The sequence below is a fragment of the Salvelinus fontinalis genome, chromosome 36, assembly GCF_029448725.1.
Source record: "Salvelinus fontinalis isolate EN_2023a chromosome 36, ASM2944872v1, whole genome shotgun sequence".
Lineage (NCBI taxonomy): Eukaryota > Metazoa > Chordata > Actinopteri > Salmoniformes > Salmonidae > Salvelinus > Salvelinus fontinalis.
Window position 1 is genome coordinate 18675906 of NC_074700.1, and position 18424 is coordinate 18694329.

Sequence of the window (18424 nt, forward strand, 5' to 3'; positions counted from 1 at the left end):
TCCCTTGGACACCGCCACCCGTAGGGGAATGGCCTCGGGATACCTGGTGGCATAATCTACTATCACCAGGATGTACCGGTGTCCTCGTGCTGTTTTTACCAGTAGTCCCTCTATGTCCATGGCGATGCGTTCAAAGGGCACTCCAATGATTGGTAGGGGGACCAATGGGCTTCGGAAGTGGGCTTTCGGGGGCCGTGAGTTGACACTCCGGGCAGCTGCGACAGTAGACTTCCACGGCCCTCCTCATCCCGGGCCAGTGGAACCGGGCGATAATCTATTCCCGGGTCTTCTCCATGCCCAGGTGCGCCCCCAACAGGTGGGTGTGGGGTAGCTGAAGAACGGTTCCCACGTACCATCGGGGCAGCCACAATACCTCTCGAAGTTCCCCCTGTTGGCGTGACACCTGATACAAAAGGTTATTCTTGATTTGGGAATGGGGGTATCGCCAGTCACTCACCCCCGGAAGTAGCTGTCCATCCACCGCTATCACTTGGGCTGCAGCGGCTTTCAAGTTTGGATCCTCCCACTGGGCCGTCCCGAATTGTCCCCTCAGTTGGCCCCCAGCGGGGGTCTCGACTGGCCCCTCGAAATCGAGGAGGGGGAGGATGGGCTCCTCCTCCAGGGGTTCTCCAGGGGGTTCGGGTTCCGGCGCCCCCTCAGACTCCGACTCCGGTGCCGTAGACACATGCTGGTAAACAAGTCTCCCCCTGGTGGCTGACCTGCTGTACGTCACAATATAGTCTAGTGAGTGTGTATATAGGTTGTATATATAGTCTGGTGAGTGTGTATAGGGTTTGTATATATAGCCTAGTGAGTGTGTATATGGTTGTATATATAGTCTAGTGAGTGTGTATATGGGTTGTATATATAGTCTGGTGAGTGTGTATAGGGTTTGTATATATAGTCTAGTGAGTGTGTATATGGGTTGTATATATAGTCTAGTGAGTGTGTATATGGGTTGTATATATAGTCTAGTGAGTATATGCAGGGTCAGTGCAATATATAGTAAGTAGTTTGGGTACCATTATTTGACTATTTAGCAGAATCCATGGAGTTGTCCTAGTCTTACTAAAATACACGCTATTAAAGTGTATTCACTTCTGGAATAAGTGTGTGAACAACTCCCCATCTTGTAACACTTAAAGTCAAGAGTTTCAGTTCCCTTTCCTACACACTGGGGCTTGTGTGTCAGTCAAAGGAAGGGAAAGATCACGAGTTACAACAGAATACAGAGACTGTAGAAGGAAGACTAGTCTCTCTTTGTCTAGTAGTCAGAGAACCACAGTCTAGAACCAGAACCAGAGCATAGCTGGGTTGTGATGTGGACCCAAGGGGAAGACAGCAACGCTGCCGGTGAGACTAACTTTCAATTACTCAATATATATAATGTTTAAGGGTTTTGTGTATTTTTTATTGAGATAGTACAGTGAACAGGAGACAGGAAAGGTAGGAGAGACTGCGAGTCAGAAGGGCAGTGGGTCGGAGTTGAACCCATGTCGACTATGGTAGCCTAGGCTGTTTAAGGACAAAACCGGCCACAATGTCTCAATATTGTTGAGAAAGCCTCAAGGACTCCGATTCTTTACCTCAGTTTTTGCCTTTCTAGCTTACCAGCAGTTTTAGTAGGTCGACCTTGTCTGTACTTGGTGGTAAATTCATTTGGTAGTATGTTGTTAGTGATGCAACCACAAGTTTATATGAATCCTGAATAAATATACAGTTGTAGTCGGAAGATTACATACACTTCGGTTGGAGTCATTAAAACTCATTTTTCAACCACTCCACAAATTTGTTGTTAACAAACTATAGTTTTTGCAAGTTGTTTAGGACATCTCCTTTGTGCATGACACAAGTAATTTTTCCAACAATTGTTTACAGACAGATCATTTCATTTATAACTCACTGTATCACAATGCCAGTGGCTCAGAAGTTTAAATACACTACGTTGACTGTGCCTTTAAACAGCTTGCAAAATTCCAGAAAATTATGTCATGGCTTTAGAAGCTTCTGATAGGCTAATTGACATAATTTGAGTCAATCAGAGGTGTACCTGTGGATGTATTTCAAGGCCTACCTTCAATCTCAGTGGCTCTTTGCTTAACATCATGGGAAAATCAAAAGAAATCAGTCAAGACCTCAGAAAAAGAATTGTAGACCTCCACAATTCTGGTTTATCCTTGGGAGCAATTTCCAAACGCCTGAAGGTACCACGTTCATCTGTACAAACAATAGTATGCAAGTATAAACACCATGGGACCACGCAGCCGTCATACAGCTCAGGAAGGAGATGCGTACTGTCTCCTAGAGATGAACGTACTTTGGTGCGAAAAGTGCAAATCAATCCCAGAACAACAGCAAAGGATCTTGTGAAGATGCTGGAGGAGACAGGTACAAAAGTATATTTATCCACAGTAAAACAAGTCCTATATCGACATAACCTGAATAGCCGCTCAGCAAGGAAGAAGCCACTGCTCCAAAAGCGCCATAAAAAAAGCCAGACTACGGTTTGCAACTGCACATGGGGACCAAGATCGTACTTTTTGGAGAAATGTCCTCTGGTCTGATGAAACAAAAATAGAACTGTTTGGCCATAATGACCATTGTTATGTTCGGATGAAAAAGGGGGATGCTTGCAAGCTGAAGAACACCATCCCAACCGTGAAGCACGGGGGTGGCAACATCATGTTGTGGGGGTGCTTTTCTGCAGGAGGGACTGGTGCACTTCACAAAATAGATGGCATCGTGAGGAAGGAAAATTATGTGGATATATTGAAGCAACATCTCAAGACATCAGTCAGGAAGTTAAAGCTTGGTTGCAAATGGGGTCTTCCAAATGGACAATGACCCCAAGCATACTTCCAAAGTTGTGGCAAATGGCTTAAGGACAACAAAATCAAGGTATTGGAGTGGCCATCACAAAGCCCTGACCTCAATCCTATAGAAAATTTGTGGGCAGAACTGAAAACCCAGTTACACCAGCTCTGTCAGGAGGAATGGGCCAAAATTAACCCAACTTATTGTGGGAAGCCTGTGGAAGGCTACCTGAAACATTTGACCCAAGTAAAACAATTTAAAGGCAATCCTAACAAATACTAATTGAGTGTATGTAAACTTCAGACCCACTGGGAATGTGATGAAAGAAATAAAAGCTGAAATAAATAATTCTCTGTACTATTATCGGACAATTCCTATTCTTAAAATAAAGTGGTGATCCTAACTGACTTAAGACAGGGAATTTTTACTAGGATTAAATGTCAGGAATTGTGTTTAAATGTATTTGGCTAAGGTGTATGTAAACTTCCGACTTCAACTGTATGCATTTTTACTGTATGTGTGTGCCTATCTGTATGTGTGTGTGCACATGTGTCTGTGTGCATATGTGCATATGTGTCTCTGTGTGTACTGAGTTTGAGTGTTTATGGTCTCCTACTCTTCTACATGTCCCACTCAGCTGACCCTAGAGATAGATGAGAGAGAGGGCATAGTGAATGAATAGTTTTGATTCTGGTCATTTCCATTAGGTTCTGATCACGTTGAAATAACCACACCTGTCTCTCTGCAAAAAAATGCTACAACATCCCTCAATTGTGAAATGATTTACTATGATATGAAACATTGGACGTGACTTGTACCTTATTTATTTTCCACATCCCTCCATAAAGCTGTCTTTGAGTAGAAAATGTAGAGAATCAATCCCTTGTTCATAATTCTGTGTAGTTGAGGGAATGGCACGGCTCAGATCCATATTGAAAGTGAGACTTTCCGAATCACTTCCTGTATTCTCACCTCAGAATAGCTTCCTCTTGTAGGATCACTTATAGATTACCACAGTATGAGTAATAATACCCATAAAACCTAGTGGACAAACAGAGAAATGGTCCGACTAATTTTTCCACCATTCATTTTCCCATATGGGATTTTAGAAACACTTAAAATAAGGGCTGTAACATGATGTGACATTTTCATAACCATGTAAATCTCTCTAGGACAAGGTGACTTTTATCAATATTATCGCCTTTATTTACTCCCCAAAAATGAAATGTAATTAGCTGCTAATATGGATACCATAAAGAACTACAAATGCCATGATGATCTGGACGAGACTGCCAAATCGAGGAAAATGTAATAATATCTGGATTGAGTATCTAATGTTAGCTTAATGTATTATTTAATACATTTGCAACATTTCTTTAAAAAAATGACAATTTGCCTGGGCTAGATAAACCCCGACTTAGATGGGAAAAAGATCTGGGTATTGATCTCGATGAGGGTCTATGGAGTGACCTATGCAGGGATGGTGTTACATCCACATTGAACTCCAGATACAGACTGATTCAGTTTAATTTCCTCCATCAGCTTTATATCACCCCATCTAGACTGCACAAGTTCAACCCTGATATCTCCTCCCTATGTTTTAGATGTGGCTCAGATGAAGGAACATTCCTCCATTCCACTTGGCAGTGTTCAAAACTACACAGTTTCTGGCAGGGGGTATGCGATACCATATCCTCAATTCATGGGGTTGCATTCCCTCTAGACCCAGAGGTCTGTCTACTGGGCAACTTTACTAACACCAATCTTAGGCAAAGCCATACTATAAAGCTAACAGAAATATTGTTAGCGATTGCCAAGAAATGTATCGCCTTGAAATGGAAATTGGATTCCCCCCTGCCAGTTGCAATGTGGCTATCAGAAGTTAATAGTTGTATCCCACTGGAGAAAATTACTTACCGCTTGAGGCATAAGTTAAATACATTTTACAGAACTTGGCAACCTTTTATTGACTATATGGAGAATCTCCCCCCACATCACATTGAATGAACCTCTAGATTATCCTTATATAATGTTTCACACGTAACGTATAATATGTAGCCTACGGCAGGTGACCTTATGATCCAATGTCTCATTATTATTTTTATTTTTTATTGTATGTCTGTATATATAATTATAATTTGTTTTATTTTTTCTTTCTTTGTTACGCTCATCTGTTATTGTCACTTTGTCCTATTGTTGTCTAATATCTTGTCATGTTTGTCTTGAATGTTGTTAATTGGAAAATGCAAAAATAAAATACTTAAAAAAAAAAAAAATAAAAAAAAAAATGACAATTTGTTGAACTGTCTTGTGCAAGTTTTCACTTGACACAAAGGTGTCAGCTAGAGATTACATGCAGGAGCTTGCAGGGATTTATAGTCTTGCATGATGTCTACTTTGATGCTAATTAGCATTTTAGAATCTGAGAGTAAATAGAGCTGAATATTTTGATAAAAGTCACCTTGTCTGAGAGAAATTTACATGGTTACCAAAATGTCACGCCAGGGTAAGCCTTCACAAAACACAGCCCTTATTGTAAGTGTTTCTAAAATTAATGGTGGAAAAATTTGTGTATCCATTTCCCTGTTTGACCGCTAGGTTTTATGGGTATTATGACACCTCCACTGTGGGGCTCTATAGGATTAGGAAAACCTGACTCGTTAGGATTTGGTGCCGTGTTCACGTCATGTCGGAAACTCAGAAATGTTCGACTTGCTTACTCGTTGTAGAAAGATGATACTCGAGTTTCCCACTTGGGAAGTATCAGAATCAACCAATAGGAAGCTCTATGCAAATAATTTATGTTCATTTGAACTCAGAAGTCCTGATTTTCCGACATTACGTGAACGCTGCATTAATGTCTTTCTTCCTCATTTATTAATCACTTATTTGTGATTAATATTGGGAAGAAGAGCCATAAGTTGCAATAACTGTACATTTTGATAAATTAAAGTATTTTGTTATATTTTCACAGCCTCTGGTGGAGAAAGCAGCTGCTCCTCTGAAGATGAAGGAGACATTCAGGTATATTTAGTAACATCTGTGAGACTCTATGGTTTCTCTGTTGGATAGAGACAAATCGTCCCATGTTAAATCCATGGACGTAGCTTAAGACTTGTATATTTAGCTCTTATATGCCGGTAGCCTAAACAGATGATGAGAGAGTATGTCAGAGACTAGTCTGTGTGTATATGTGTATATTTGTTTGGTCTGTCCTGTAGTGTGAGATTCTGGAGAAGCAGAGGGATGAAGCCAATCAGAAGCTATCTGAGATGGAGGAAGGTGAGCTGCACCAATCAATATCCATATAGTGTATGCGGAAACTATTCAGACCCTTTCATTTCTCCACATTTTGTTACGCTACAGCCTCATTCTAAAATGGATTAAATGAATGTTTTTCTTCATCAATCTACACACAATAACCCATAACAACAAAGCAAAAACAGATTATTAGGAATTTTAGCAAATGTATTAAAAATTAAAAACAGAAAAACATTTTTTACATAAGTTTTCAGGTCCTTTGCTATGAGACTCGAAATTGAGCTCAGTTGCATCTGGTTCTATTGATCATCCTTGAGATGTTTCTACAACTTCATTGGAGTCCACCTCTGGTAAATTCAATTGATTGGACATGATTTGGAAAGGCACACACCTGTCTATGTAAGGTCTCACAATTGTCAGAGCATAAATCAAGCCATGAGGTCGAAGAATTGTCCGTAGAGGTCCGAGACAGTATTGTGTCGAGGCACAGATCTGGGGAAGTGTACAAAAAAATGTCTGCAGCATTGAAGGTCCCCAAGCACATTGGCCTACATTATTCTTAAGTGGAAGAAGTTTAGAACCACTAAGACTCTTCCTAGAGCTGGCCGCCCGGCCAAACTGAGCAATCGGGGGAGAAGGGCCTTGGTCATTGAGGTGACCAAGATCCCAATAGTCAGAGCTCCAGAGTTCCTCTGTGGAGATGGGAGAACCTTCCAGAAAGACAACCATCTCTGCAGCACTCCACCAATCAGGCCTTTATGGTAAAGTGGCCAGACGGAAGCCACTCCTCAGTAAAAGGCACACGACAGCCCACTTGGAGTTTGCCAAAAGGCACCTAAAGCACTCTCAGACCATGAGAAACAAGATTCTCTGGTCTGATGAAACCAAGATTAAACTATTTGGCCTGAATACCAAGCGCCACGTCTGTAGGAAACCTGGCACCATCCCTACGGTGATGCATCGTGGTGGCAGCATCATGCTAGTCAGGATCGAGGGAAAGATGAACGGAGCAAAGTACAAAGAAATCCTTGATGAACACCTGCTCCAGAGCGCTCAGGAACTCAGACTGGGGTGAAGGTTCACCTTCTAACAGGACAACAACCCTAAGCACACAACCAAGACAACGCAGGAGTGGCTTCGGGACAAGTCTCTGAATGTCCTTGAGTGACCCAGCCAGCGCCCCTACTTGAACCCGATCGAACATCTCTGGAGAGACCTGAAAATAGCTGTGCAGCGACGCTCCCCATACAACCTGACAGAGCTTGACAGGGTCTGCAGAGAAGAATGGGAGAAACTCCCCAAATACAGGTGTACCAAGCATGTAGTGTCATACCCAAGAAGAATCGAGGCTGTAATCGCTGCCAAAGGTGCTTCAACAAAGTACTGAGTAAAGTGTCTGAATACTTATGTAAATGTGATATTTCAGTTTTTTTATACATTTGCAAGAATGTCTAAAATAGTTTTTGCTTCGTTATTGTGTAGATTGATGAGGGAAAAAAACTTTCATCCATTTTTGGAATAAGGCCGTATTGTAACAAAACGTGGAAAAAGTCAAGGGGTCTGAATACATTCCGAATGCACTGTATATTTGTGACAAAGTAGTGTAGCTTTCATGACATATGTAAGCAGGAGTCTATATATTCTCTGTCTCACCCCACTATCTATTTCTCTTTCCCCGTCTTTCTCTTCCCTATATCTCGTCTCTCCTCAGTGTCCTCTCAGCTGTTGAAGGAGATGGAAGTTCTGGAGATGCAGTTCCAGGTTGAACGCTCATGCAGGGAGAGTGCAGAGGCCCTGGCTGTCAAGGTGGGGTGCTTTATGGGTACTGTAGTTCAACTCCATTGAGTGTCTCAGTTACGTCATTGACTTAACAAGTCCGTGTTCCACTTGGGTGTGTAGGTTTTGTGCCAGCCCAGTAGTAACAAACACATCACCTAATCAAATCGTGTTTATTGGGCTGGAACAAAAGCCTGCATACCCTGTGGAACACTGAAACAATGCTCTAAACAGATCTCTTCTCCTTGAACACAAAGGTGACCAAAGACAACAAGGTCCTGAAGAGGAGGAGCCAGGCTCTGCTGCCATTCATCCCAGAGCTTCCTGAAAACCTGGAGGCTGACCTTGGGGTCGATCCCGACCCTGATGGGGACAGCGGGGAGGATGTCGTGCTGCAAGGACAGGCCCAGATAAGAGGTACAGAGACTTACACAATAACCACACGGAACTCATACGGTATCCTTTATGAACATGAGTGACAGATAAAAGTTATAGAATTGAGATTTGAGAGGATTGTTTTTGTACTTTTACTCCACTGATCGGGAAAATGTTATTAAGATACCTGCTCATCTTCCTGTCTCTCTCCTTCCCTCTCTTTCATCTCTCCTTTTGTTCCATCCTTCCCCCCCGTCCTGGCCAGAACTGCAGGCCTCGGTGGACCAGCTGCTGGGGGAGAAGCTGCGGCTGTGTGAGCAGGTGGAGGCCCTGAGGGCAGAGCAGAACCAGCTCAAAGAACAGGTATCTAGCACTGACGGACAGACTCTAGACGTGTGTGTACTGCGTTTGAGTATTTATGGTCTCCTACTCTTCTACGTGTCCTATTCAGCTGGCCTTAGAGATTGATGAGAGAGAGGCCATACTGAAGAAACTGTCCAAACAGAACAAGACCATGAATAAGATGAAGAGAGGCGAGACCCCACTCTGACACATATCAGTGTTCCTCATAATATACACTCTATTCACCTCATACCAAAGTCATATTCAATGTTTTACATGTGTGTGTGCATGTCCACAGTGTCCCAGCTTGTCACAGAGGAGTTCACAGAGGTTAGTCAGAAACTGGAGCTGGAGCAGGGCCTCAGACAGCACGCAGAAGTCTTCGCCCACCAGGTACACAACGCTGTGTGTGTTTGTGTGTATATGCATGCGTTCGTAGGTGTGTACATACAGTATGTGTGTGTTTATGTTTCTGAAAGTGTGTGTGTGTGTGTGTGTGTGTGTGTGTGTGTGTGTGTGTGTGTGTGTGTGTGTGTGTGTGTGTGTGTGTGTGTGTGTGTGTGTGTGCGTGCATTCGTCGGTGTGTACATGTGTGTGTTTATGTTTCTGAAAGTGTGTGTGCTGCTCAAAGTAGAGGAGAGGTTGACTGCATCACTACATGTCTTTGTGAGAGGTATTGACAAGTTGTAAGCACTGAGCTGTCTGTCCAAACAACTAGCACACAGCTCATACCCCACAAGACTTCTTCACAGTCCCCAAGTCCAGAACACAGGCTAGGAGACGCACAGTACTATATACAGTAGAGCCATGGCTACATGGAACTCTATTTCACATCAAGTAACTCAGTCAAGCAGTCAAATCGGGAAAAAAAACAGATACAGCTACACCTTAAAGAACAACGTGGACTGTGAATAGACGCACACGTACTCTACACACAGGTACATTGTAATATTGTTGTATGGTGGTATTATACATGTTGTATTGTATATAGATTTGTAGTGGCATAATAATGTTATATGATGTACATTTTGTGTCTGTGTAATGTAAGTGCCTTAATGTGTTTGGACCCCAAGAAGAGTAGCTGCTGCCTTGGTAACAGCTAATGGGGACCCCTAATAAATACAAATACACAATTCCTAGGTGGCAGGGAAGGGTATTCACCCCTCTCTCTAGGTCGTAACACAAGGAGACAAGGAGCAGCAGTGGCTTCGACCAGGGCCCTGGGGCAGTTCTAGTGAATGGAGGAGTATTGGACAGGAGGGGGGGTGGGACTTCTTCACTTCCTCATTCAGACAGGGGCCATATTGTGGGACAGGAGAGGGTTGGGGAGAGAGGGGATCCCCATTCATTCTGCATTCATACCAAGAGGACAAATCGGGCAGTGAAATACAAAGAGGCGTGAGAAGGGAGGGACGGGCAGGCTGATGATCACTTTGTAAAAGGAGAAATGCACACACTCACACACAGCTCCCGATTTCCCAGCTGGTCATGTTGTAACAAAGGTGGCGGTAGAAAATTAGCGTCTCAGAGGACAACAAAAGTAGCCTCCCCTCTCAGAGCCCCCTCTGCTTCATAATTAGCACCCATCACGGCGGCAGTTTGAGAATGGGGACTATAGCTTTAAACACATCCCCATCTTTAGCTTGACACTTTACATTGAATACGGTCAATTGTCGCCTTTGTGTGCACTGTTCGCTATTTACCAGATGGGCACATAATGGGACGCCTCGCATGGGTCCTTACCTGTGAAAAGGACCCCCGCTGTTCTGACACAACCACACAACTCAGCCTCCTTTACTCTCAATGCTCTGCAAAGGCTCCTCTGTTTGATGCTGCTCCTGTTTGTGTGTGTACGTGTTGTGTGGACACCAGCAGCCCTTGGCTTGTCAAACATTAGCGTTTCCTAATTGATGCCCTGGCTGTGTGAAAATGCCTTGTGCTATGGGGACTTTAGAGTGCTTACACCAGGGTAATTTGGACTAAATGTAATGATGTGTAGCCTAACACACAGATGGCTGCTTTCACTACACCCTCGCTGTGTTTGAACTTCTGGAAGCCAGAAGTGAAAGTGACTCACTGACTTTTCAGTTCCTAAACTCTCTTCCTGACTGTGACCCTTTTGTTAAAGCTAGTTTCACTATATATGTGACCATTCCCAGCTATATATTACAGGTTTATAGAGATTCTCATGCATGAGCCTCCACACATTCAATGCATTTATGATAGTCACTGAAGTTATCAAATAGATTTGCCCCATTATCAGCAATGGATGAATAGCTTTTTTAAGGGGAGCTTACCATAACTGTTGTATAATATCAATTATAAACCAGTTGGTTTGAGCCTTGAATGCTGATTGGCTAAAATGGTGGTATATCAGACCGTATACCATGGGTATGAAAAATCATTTATTTTTACTCTTCTAATTATGTTGTTCCGATATCATTGATTGATTGAGTGGTTGATGGATTGATGTATTAATTTGTGGATTGATTGATTGACTGACTGGCAGGTGTTGGTGAAGCAGAAGCAAACCCAGAGACAGAGCATGGTGCAGCAGCAGAGTTCAGAGACAAGTGGGCAGCTCCAACAGGCTCTGGAACAGGTGGCCCACATCAACCGTACCTTACAGGACATACAGCTCTACTACCAAAACCAGGTAGGGAGGGGGAGGTGTGTGTGTGTGTGTGTGTGTGTGTGTGTGTGTGTGTGTGTGTGTGTGTGTGTGTGTGTGTGTGTGTGTGTGTGTGTGTGTGTGTGTGTGTGTGTGTGTGTGTGTGTGTGTGTGTGTGTGTGTGTGAGTGAGAGAGTGAGAGAGTGACAAACAGAGAGAGAGTGAGTAAGAGAATAGTCGTCTCTCTCTAATAGACGGGTTAGTTGACAACGTTCTGAAAACAATGAGCGCGCGCGTCTATGGGGCAGAAGTCAGTGTGTTGTGATTCTGGATGGTCAAATAGTTAGCAACAATGATAAGAAGCTACCATGTAGGGAATCGTTTCAGCTCGTTGTATCTTGTTATTGATACAATTTTGTTTTGAGCTGTTTTGACTTTGTCACGTCTATGCTAATATGGCTAGAATTTGCTAGCTAGCTAACCAATAACTGTAACAATGTATTTGAGAGACAACAAGTGCTCATTGTGCCAATGTATTTATGTTTTCAATAAATATGCTGGCCCATGTTGACTCTAATGCTTCCCAGGGCTGTGTCAAGTTGGGTGGATGTGTTTGGGTGGTGGACCTTTCTTGATACACACGGGAAACTGTTGAGTGCGAGAAATCCATCAGTGTGTCAGTTCTTGATACAAACTGGTGCGCCTGGTACCTACTACCGTACCCCGTTCAAAAGGCACTTCAATCTTTTGTCTTGCCCACCTGAATGACCCACATACACAATCCATGTCTGAAGGCTTAAAAATCCTCCCCTGATTGACGTGGATTTAACAAGTGACATCAATAAGGGATCATAGCTTTCGCCTGGTCGGTCTTTATCATGGAAAGAGCAGGTGTTTTTAATGTTTTGTACACTCAGCTAACCCCACTTGGTTTGCTCCACGGCTGCGCATGCATCGGTTTTGTTGCTAAACATCCCGCCCGTCTAGAAGCTCCATTCTAAATGTGGAAGTCTAATTTCGAGCGTATATTATGTCTCTCCTGTCTGTATCTATCCATATCTGTGTATATGACTATCACAGGTGAAGCAGACCCAGTGTGCTCTGGAGGAGAGCAGTGTTCTGTCTGAGCTGCAGATTGTCAGAGGCCAGCTGGAGAGCAGTAAGAAGGAGAGGAGGACCATGGAGACCCAGCTAAGGGAGGCGCAGATCACTGCCGCCCACCTCCAGGGAGAAGGTAGCTATCACATCTGCGATTTAATGGCTGCATTTACACAGACAGCCCAATTCTGATCTGTCAAAAGACCAATTGGTGGAACAATTCTGAGAATTGGACTGCCTGTGTAAACGCAGCCTTACATATATATTTTGGGCTAAAATCTTTAGTCAGTTCTTGAGTCTAGATAATACGTGCTCATAATGATCATAGTACCCTGATGTAAAATCAGTATAAATGATAATTTACTATTTAATTGTTCTCTCTGGAGTTGAATATTTCTTTGCCCTATTTTCACTCTTCAAACAAATGCTGTTTTTAAAATAATTAAATATGACTCACTGTTGTGGTTGGTGGTACTTTGTCTTCCTTTTAGTGAAACATCTCCAGGATAGGCTGAAAGACACAGAGAAAGACCAGGTTTCCAAAGCTGACCAACCAGTGGAGGACAACTCAACCACTGCTCCTCCTCCTCCTCCTCCTCCTCCTCCTCCTCCTCCTCCTCCCCTGCCCCCAACTCCCCCCAGCACTGTTGTTGAGTAGGTTCTATACTATATAGTTCTCTATTCAAATATAAATACATGACTACATAATCACTATATTAGCGGTATCCATAATCACTATATTACCAGTTAGAGATAGAGGTATCCTATTCCAAACAATTTAAACTTATTGGCAACTTTACATTGAACATGTGAGCTTTTTGACCTTTGTTAAATAAAAGTGATGGTGGTACCCAGAGGTAAGGCAGAATCTGGTAAATGTTAGTGAAAACTCCTTCTGTTCTACTTCCTGTTATTCCGGTCTAGTCAACTTGTCGTCCTGCGCAACAAGAGGAAGGAGTCAGTCAACAACACTGATAAGAATAGTGAGTGTTCTTACCGTGGTATGAATACACATGACTTACTAATTTATTCTATTTATTTAACCTTTATTTATCCAGGGAATCCCAATCGAGACCAGAGTCTTTATGTCCAATGCTGCCGTGTCACTTCAATCAACAATCCAGCTTAAACAGATGAAATTATATACAGAGTAGAAATGATTACATGACTGATGCATTCTATGACTACTATTACAATATACAGACAGTATGTGCTCAGGATATTCAAGGTTTCAACGTTTAGCAGGTCAACAAACAAAGACCCTAGTTCTGATATGAAAGTTTTATATTTGAACACACTACAGCTCAGGTTGAGTCCACTCACTGTGTTGTCTCCTGTCTCCACCAGAGCCAGATCCTTCTGTGGACATGAAGACCCGAGCGGTGGATGAGATGATGGAGAGGATAAAGAAAGGCATCGTCCTGAGACCCACCCTGAGACCACAGGTAAGGCGAGCTAGTGCATGTATCAATTGATTTATCAATCAATCAGTCATGCTATCTATCTACTTGCTAGAGAGACAATTACAGTGGTCCAACATCTGACTGCTTCTCTCCTATCTCAGCCTGGATCAGAAGATGACAGTGCCTGGAGGGTGAGAATTTTCACGCCTTTCCTATTATAATAGTGTTATAAAGATTATCTAGTATTAAAATGCTAATCCTGTATTCATTTATCAAATCACAGGACCATAGGAGTGAGAAGAGAAAGTCAGCCGTGCTGGATCTAAAAGGAATGCTGGTAAGATCAATACGAAATGTCTAAAATGACGTATTTGCTGTTCTACTAGTGAGTCTATAGGTCGATGAGATTAATATTGTACTATGGAGGCTTTGAGAAGTCAAACCCTGCTTGGTTTACTGTACTTTCTATTCTTTTCATTGACATGATTGGTTTACCCTCCTCACCTATCCTGATTGGTTGACCTATCCTATCCCATACCAGGACACCATGAAACGCCCAGGCCACAGGAGGGCGGGGTCACGGAAGAGGATAAGCCGAAACATAGGGGAGGCGGAGCTACATCTGGTGCTACTGAGGAGGAGGCGGGCCATGGGGGACGGACAGGACACCCCCGGCCCCTCCCCAACCCCCTCCCCAGCCCCTCCCATCACCAAAATCCAAGGTGCAGCATCTCCATCCTTTGTTTTGGGGAATAGGGGACAGTCAGTCAGTTTCTTTTTAAAAGTTTTGCAGGGGTCCTCTCTGGTTCTTTTGCTCACTTGGACTAAATTGATGGTATTACATTGAAAGATGGTCTGGTCTTTAATGGCGCGAACAAGAAGAGGAAGATTGAAAGAGATGATAACAAACGAGGGGCCAGGAGGACACATCATTAACCCACATAGTGATATCTTTCACTTACCTACAGTATTATTTTAGCATACTTTTAATGTACCATATTTCGTGCCCCCCAGGTCCCCAGTCGGGTGGCCCAGCAGCAGGTGCCCTTCTCTTCACAGGAGATCGTGGCAGCACCCCCGTGCTCAGGAGGCTCCAGCAGAACAGAGAGAAGAGGAACTCTCGTGTCAGAGCATCAGAACTGATCATCTGCCAGGAGGAGATCTGAGACTTGGGAAAGGGATGACTAGTGTTAAGGATACTGTCCCACAGTGTTTCCCAAACCTCTCCTGGAGTACCCCCAGCCAGTCAACTGATTTGATGTATTCCAAGCACAGCTGACGTAAATGTCATCTTACCTTTAATCATCAAACCCCTCATTAGTTAAATCAGCTGGTTAGTTTTGGAATACATCAAATGTGTGGACTGGCTAGGGGTACTGAAGGAGAGGTTTTGGGAACACTGTTGAAACACAATCATATTGATGCACTGTATATTTTAATGTATAGATTTATATGGTTAGTGCTGAGCGATTAGGGCTTTTTGAGGTCAGTTTGGTTTCTAAAAAAATAATCACATTTTCAATTTCGGTTTAGCATTAAAACATTTTTTTACAATAAATGAATAATGTTGGTTGAATGCTGTAACAAAACAGAATAAATCAAATGATGGTAGTAACTGTCAGGTTTTGGCCAAGACTGTTCGGGTTTTGGTCACTAGATGTCCCCATTGCACCTTTTTTGTACCTTTTGTTTTTTTTGCTCTAATTATTGTTTGCACCTGTAGGTCATTCCCTTGTTAGTATTTAAACCCTGTGTGTTCCTCAGTTCCTTGCTCAGTGTTTGTAAGTTAGCACCCAGCCCCAGCCCAAGCATTGTTTTATACAGCTTTTTCTCTTGTTGGATTTTCCAGAGGTTCTCTGGTTTAGTTCTTGTGTATTATTTGAGTAGTCGTTTGAGGTTTGTTTTTCCCTGCTGTTTTTTACCCCTTTGTGGAGTTTCTTTTGTATTTTGGAGGATTTCCATTTTGTGCCTCTTGGCTTTATTTTTGGACATTGTGGATTTAGTTTCTTTGCCTGAAGATTTTGTTCTTTTATTAAACCACCATCTCTAGTACTGCTGTGTCTGCCTCATCTTCTGGGTTCTGACGATTATTAGTGACTGTTTCTCGCACCGGGTCCTGACAGTAACGTCCCATTACTATCACTTATAAGGCTCTAATCTCATTTATTCACATTACTTTAAATTAAAAATGTGTTATGTTTATTACATACTCGTTTTCAGTATGAGTGGCTTTGCTTTTATGGGATCAAAGGATCCAAGGATTAACACAGTGGACTACATACACCGAGTGTACAAAACATTAGGAATACCTTCCAATAATGGGGTAACAGTTCAAGATTAACATATGGCATTAATTGGCATTGCTTCTGACTCATTCCAATTAATTCTGTAGCCTGACAAACTAGAATATGATGCAATACAATTAAATAATAGTTTTTTCCTCCTCCATGGACAACCCTAATTTCTGGATCTGTTATCACTGTCACAAGAGGCTCTAAAACTATGGCAAATAGGCGAGGGGAAAGCGAGCAGCCCTGCCTTGTGCCTCTAGAAAGACAAATAAAAGGAGACATAATTCCATTCATAAGTACTGTTGCTTTAGGATTGGAATAAAGAACCCCTATCCATGTATAAAAGCACATTTTCATAGGGTAGAGTGGGCTTTTCTCTTAAAAACACTATCAAATGCCTTCTCAGAATCTAAGGAGACAGCAGCGGTAGGAACCATATTTGAGCAGTTTAACAACATGAGGTTTAAGAGCCTCATATTAGTAGTTGAGGTCCTGTTCTTAGTAAATCCTACTTGGTCACTATGATTTTGGGAAGTGTTCTCTCTAAGCATATCTCAAGGGTCTTAGTAAGAATCTTACAATCCACATTGAGGCTGTTAGCTCAGGTTCCCATGCTCTGTCGTCTCTCTATCTGTTAAAGTACAGTCTAGATCCTCTACCTGGCTATCTGGTAATCTACGTAATTCCATACCAGACAAAAAAAGTATCCATATCTATGGGACTCGCTGAACAGGAGGATGTATATAAGTCTTCATAAAAATGTTGAAACACACATCTTTGGATGAGGTCACCATCTTATCACCCTTCTTAATCGTTGGGATTAAGTTAGAAGTGTTCTGCATTTTTTGTTGTCTTGATTGTAACCTGCCTGTCTTCTCACCTCCCTTATAAAAACTGTTTCTAAGCCTAAACAATGCAAATTCTGCCTTTTTGTTATACATTTCGTGCAACTGAAATTTCAGCTTGTAGGCAGTTTGAAATGTGCTATCTGTGAAATGTCTTGCCAAATCCCTTTCTAAGACATACATCTCAGTTTCTAATCTTTTTACTGCTTCAGTCCCTTCTCTCTTATTTTTAGACGTATGTGCTATTATTTTCCCTCTAATATACAGTGCATTCGGAAAGTATTCAGACCCTTTCACTTTTTCCACATTTTACTACGTTATAGCCTTATTCTGAATAAATGTTTTTTCCCTCATCAATCGACACACAATAACTCATAATGACAAAGCAAAAACAGGTTATAATTTTTTTTCAAATGTATAATTTAAAAAACCCTGAAATATCACATTTACATAAGTATTCAAACCCTTAATCAGCCTCGAGTCTTCTTGGGTATGCCACTACAAGCTTGGCACACCTTTATTTGGGGAGTTTATCCCATTCTTCTCTGCAGATCCTCCAGCTCTGTCAGGTTGGATAGGGAGCGTCGCTGCACAGCTATTTTCAGGTCTCTCCAGAGATGTTAGATCAGGTTCAAGTCCGGGCTCTGGCTGGGCCACTCAAGGACATTCAGAGACGTGTCTTGGCTGTGTGCTTAGGGTCGTTGTCCTGTTGGAAGGTGAACCTTCGCCCCAGTCTGAGGACCTGAGTGCTCTGGAGCAGGTTTTCATCAAGGATCTCTCTGTACTTTGCTCCGTTCATCTTTCCCTTGATCCTGACTAGTCTCCCACTCTTTGCCGCTGAAAAACATCCCCACAGCTTGACGCTGCCACCACCATGCTTCACCGTAGGGATGGTGCCAGGTTTCCTCCAGACGTGACGTTTGGCATTCAGGCCAAAGAGTTCAATCTTGGTTTCATCAGGCCAGAAAATCTTGTTTCTCATGGTCTGAGAGTCCTTTAGGTGCCTTTTGGCAAACTCCAAGCGGGCTGTCATGTGCCTTTTACTAGTGGTTTCCATCTGGCCACTTTACCAAAACGGCCTGTTTGGTGGAGTGCTGCAGTGATAATTGTTCTTCTGGAAGGTTCTCCCATCTCCACGGCGGAACTCTGAAGCTCTATCAGAGGTACCATCGGGCTCTTGGCCACCTCCCTGACCAAGGCCCTTCTCTCCCGATTGCTTAGTTTGGCCGGGCGGACAACTCTAGGAAGAGTCTTGGTGGTTCCAAAATTCTTCCATTTAAGAATGATGGATGCCACTGTGTTCTTGGGGACCTTTTTTGGTAGCCTTCCCCAGATCTTTGCATCGACACAGTCCTGTCTCGGCGCTCTACAGACAATTACTTCGACCTCATGGCTTGGTTGTTGCTCTGACATGCACTGTCAACTGTGGGACCTTATATAGACATGTGTGTGCCTTTCCAAATAATGTCCAATCAATTGAATTTACCAGAGGTGGACTCCAATCAAGTTGTAGAAATATCTCAAGGATAATCGATGGAAACAGGATGCACTTGAGCTCAATTTTGAGTCTCATAGCAAAGGGTCTGAATACTTATGTAAATGTAATAT

At 42.7% G+C, this 18424-nt stretch overlaps 1 protein-coding gene across 1 annotated transcript; it reads left to right on the forward strand.

Annotated features, from left to right (window-relative positions):
- The first annotated feature begins 1221 nt into the window (after window positions 1-1221).
- On the forward strand, window positions 1222-15732 carry LOC129835348 (shootin-1-like). The gene is made up of 17 exons (XM_055900960.1): window positions 1222-1353; window positions 5789-5838; window positions 6036-6096; window positions 7787-7881; window positions 8109-8268; window positions 8492-8589; window positions 8678-8759; window positions 8867-8961; window positions 11078-11224; window positions 12260-12413; window positions 12769-12931; window positions 13202-13260; window positions 13625-13722; window positions 13842-13871; window positions 13964-14017; window positions 14222-14402; window positions 14695-15732. Exons 1-17 carry the CDS (start codon window positions 1320-1322, stop codon window positions 14844-14846), a joined length of 1713 nt encoding a protein of 570 aa, XP_055756935.1. The 5' UTR covers window positions 1222-1319; the 3' UTR covers window positions 14847-15732.
- The last annotated feature ends 2692 nt before the right edge of the window (window positions 15733-18424 follow it).